The sequence below is a fragment of the Anopheles merus genome, chromosome X, assembly GCF_017562075.2.
Source record: "Anopheles merus strain MAF chromosome X, AmerM5.1, whole genome shotgun sequence".
NCBI classification, from domain to species: Eukaryota; Metazoa; Arthropoda; class Insecta; order Diptera; family Culicidae; genus Anopheles; species Anopheles merus.
Genome location: NC_054081.1, coordinates 20,462,596 through 20,466,590, shown reverse-complemented (window position 1 = coordinate 20,466,590; position 3,995 = coordinate 20,462,596). Strand labels below are relative to the sequence as shown.

The window sequence follows — 3,995 nt, the reverse complement described above, 5'->3', positions numbered from 1 at the left end:
AAATACTGGACAGAGAAAAAAAATTCAAAAACAACAACGAGAAAGTCAAGCCCGGAAAACAAATTTATCATCAGCTGATCTGGAAATATATGAAGAATCTACATGCAATCAGTATGAGGAAGCAGCATCACCATCACTGGAAAAGGAAATATTTGTACACAATTATGCATTATTCATTTATCATATTATTTTATTTTTCTTCTAGGATTTCGACATTGACTTGGTATTAAAAAAAAACTCCTGAAGGACTAGAAATAATAGAAACACTTCATTCAGAAAATCATGCAATCACCGTTGCACTGACTAGAAGTATAACAAAAGTACTCAGCGATTACCTCATCAAACGTTATGGATAGTAAGTCAATTCTTTTATAACCAAACCAAAGTTATCATATGAGGAAATGATAGTTTTATTTGAGAAAATATTCCGTTTTTTTTTCATTTCAGTCATCCCAGTTCACATCACAAAAACATAATTGCCATATCCTTAGTCAAGAAATACCCAACATTGAAATCTACAAGTGCAAAATATCCACAGGTTGGTTAATAACGTTACACTGTTTCTAGACGACCATCTTTTGTACCGCGAAAAATTTTCTGCGAGCTCTTTGTGCTTCTCGGTTATAGAACAAAATCATAGGGCAACCGTGATTCTAGCGAGTTTGTAAAATTTTCACAGAAGCGTTTCGTGATGAAACGATCGAAGTTAGCCATACTTTCGTGCTAAAACGTTTGTTGACAGATGCTTTGTCACCAAAAATTGTCGCGGAGGATTTTTGGATCGTCTAGAAGCAGTGTTAATACCATTTTTAGAAATAGAATAAATATTGTCATTATAGACATTATATGAAATTAATTACTGTTTTTTTTTACAGAGTGTATGGTATCATCCAGAAGGCCTTGGCGAAGGAAAACCTGCTGGAACTTTGCAATTTCATCTAGAATACATGGTACGAAAATACAAAAAACAAGTTCGACGACCTAAACGGAATACGGAAACGGATATAGTTGATGTAAGCGCAAGCGGTACAAGTTCAGATCCATCAAATCGGACGGATGATAGTTTAACTGAAATGGTATGTATTACATCAACCCTGCACCAGGTATTATCATTTTACACTTTTATATCCTGTCTTTATAGGTTAACAAGCTTAAACTTATTGTGCCTTCAGAAGAATCGTTCTCCCAAATTAAAGAAGATTGGATAAAAACTACGGTGATTCGACAAGAAATGAGAATGAAAAAAACGGACATAACCACCACCATGATGGAAATGTTTCCTGTGTCAACGGAATATGACGGATATCTGGTATTATCAATAATTTGTGTTTTTTAATCTTTAATCTATCTCCTGTATTCTTTAATATATTAAGATTTATCATGATTTTGGTGTGATGTTTCCTACGGCAAAACAACACACAGATGAAAATTGGAGCACGTTGCAACACAAGATATTGGATACGTTCAAGCATATCCACACAACAATCAACGAAAGTAAGCATACTATTATGAATATTATAGAATCTATAACTGTATACAAAAAAACTACTAAACTTTTTACAGAGTTTGTTCGCTTGTTACTCATAATAAAACAGCGAACGCCGACACGAGGTGCTAAGCGTGTCAATAATGGATCACAGAAAATAGTTAATATGCTTGAGGCTGTTGTGGAATGGATAAATGCGAGTTTTTATTTATAAACTTTTAAATACTCTTTTCTTAAACATTTTTGGATATTTTTTTCAGCCAGAAGATGATATCGTGCAATTAATCGGGACATATCGATCTACCAAAAACCCTGTGCTAATTATAAAAGCAAATCAGTACACCTCGGGAGAAACATTTATACGCATTGGAAATCATTATTTCTCTGTAGGCTCCGATTTGCAGCATGCATTTTTCATTTTGATTAAGACACATAATTTTTTTAATTTGAAATTTGAACCTTCGCTGTCCAACTTTTATTCGTTCTTTACATCGATAGTAATGCAAATAACCGAGCCTTCAACTACTGTAAATAACTTTATTCTTCAGATGAACTGATCATCACTTTAAAACAGTTTACTTACATTCAAAGAAAGAAAAACAACACTACATGAAATAAAAAAGATTGAATTAAAAATACTATTCAAACATATTTTTATTCTGGTGTAAAATTTGATTATTTATTTACCCTTTTTCAGCAAAACAAATTACTGAATTTTCAGTAAAAACAATATTTACTGGTTTTTCGGCAACATGAGCTTAGCTTTACTGAAAGTTCAGCAAAAGAACTGTCATTTTTGACGCACAACCGTTTACTGAATAATCAGCATTATTCAATTCCCTTTACTGTGTTTTCAGTAAACGATCTGTCATTTTGGTGAGCACCGGACATTACTGAATGATTCAGTAAACATTCTTTTTACTGAAAGGATTACTGAAACCTCAGTTAAAAAAAATTCAGTAAAATTTTACTGAAGTTCAGTAAAAAAAGTTTTCTGTGTAGACTATCACCGTATTAACATATCCCATTGTTGAGCATGTTCAGACGACGATCTTTATGCGAGAAAGGTTCTGTAGTAGGTTCCAGTTACACACTGCGAGTTGTTGCTTGCAATCTATAAGCTAGTTTAAAAGTGTTGTTCAGCTGCCGTAAAACAAACGCTGCGATATTTGAAGCATTATTTGATAAGAACAGCGGCCGGATCGGATTGTACAACAAAAAAGCTGCTTTGAACATGCTTCATTCAAAACAATATCACCTACAAAATGATAAAAAATTAATTGTTTTAAGTTGCATCTTGTAGTTACTAAAATTGTATTTATTGGAACAAAAACGATATGGGACATGTCGCTACAAAAGTATAGGAAAGAAGAAGTTCAATGAATTTTAGTTATTTTTAGTTATAGTTTTTCAAAGTTGACAGGTTTTTTTTGAAAATAATTACAAAATGTGAAAAATATTTTTTTCAGTACTTTACAAAATTTTCACAGCAAAATGGCTCCAAAAGCTTTGAGAACTGTATGTTATACGTATTGTATAAATTTTTCAAAATTTTTCTATGAGCGATAAAAAAGATAAAGGAGTTTTGATTTGAATAAAACCGTTACAATACAGTGGGCATAATAATTTTATAAAATGAACATCTGCGACAAATGCAAAAACTTGATAAAATGGTCTCTATTGGTAAGTTATGTTGATAATATATTGTGAAGACACTGAAATAAAACTGTTAGTGTGAAGTTTATTTGATGTTGGTGCCTTTCTACCAGCAAGGGTCATAATGTAACGGTTTTAATTCAAATCAAAACTCCTTTATCTTTTTTATCGCTCATAGAAAAATTCTGAAACATTTATACAATACGTGAAACATACAGTTCTCAAAGCTTCTGGAGCCATTTTGCTGTGAAAATTTTGTAAAATACTGAAAAAAATATTTTTCACATTTTGTAATTATTTTCAAAAAAATCCTGCCAACTTTGAAAAGCTATAACTAAAAACGGTAGCGAGTTGAACCAATCTATTCACAGTTATAGAAACTGCATTAGTTTGTTTAATTTTCATCAGAATATTGCATCAATATTGGATTACGCATTCAAAAGTTATAAGCTTCCAAAGTTGCTGGCTATCCGGATAGCCCGGTTGCCTGGAATAGGGGTATTGAAAAATTAATTCTAAAAACAGGTTAATTATACTCAAAAAATTCTACGAAAAATTTCAGTGAAAGATGGCTGTGGATTACACACATATTCCAAATTTCAAGTCAATCGGATTCCTAGAATCAGAGAAATGAGCAATCAAAATCGATTTGGCTACCCGGGTAGCCGGTTGCCTGGAATAGGGTTAACAGTTTCCCGCTGCGCAAATTCGAGTAGTTTCCTGCGCAGGAAATGTACTAAAATCTGCGCTAGCCAGCGCAGATTTTAGCCCGATTCCGGCGCGGAACTTCAGCGATTCCTGCGCAGGCCTGCGCCGGTTTAGCGCCCTCTGTTGGCGAAATGGACGAACTATT

At 33.2% G+C, this 3,995-nt stretch overlaps 1 protein-coding gene across 1 annotated transcript; it reads left to right on the top strand.

Moving 5' to 3' along the window:
- The first annotated feature begins 255 nt into the window (after nucleotides 1–255).
- On the top strand, nucleotides 256–2,070 carry LOC121588761. The gene is made up of 6 exons (XM_041907125.1): nucleotides 256–355; nucleotides 448–538; nucleotides 876–1,076; nucleotides 1,142–1,309; nucleotides 1,374–1,494; nucleotides 1,564–2,070. Exons 3-6 carry the CDS (start codon nucleotides 948–950, stop codon nucleotides 1,698–1,700), a joined length of 555 nt encoding a protein of 184 aa, XP_041763059.1. The 5' UTR covers nucleotides 256–355; nucleotides 448–538; nucleotides 876–947; the 3' UTR covers nucleotides 1,701–2,070.
- Nucleotides 2,071–3,995: the final 1,925 nt, after the last annotated feature.

Excerpts from the sequence above, each read along its gene's own strand:
- LOC121588761 (XM_041907125.1), top strand. The coding sequence starts at position 948 with ATGGTACGAAAATACAAAAAACAAGTTCGACGACCTAAACGGAATACG. Across the intron at positions 1,077-1,141 it reads ATGATAGTTTAACTGAAATG|GTTAACAAGCTTAAACTTAT; the intron begins GTATGTATTACA and ends CTGTCTTTATAG. Across the intron at positions 1,310-1,373 it reads CGGAATATGACGGATATCTG|ATTTATCATGATTTTGGTGT; the intron begins GTATTATCAATA and ends TAATATATTAAG.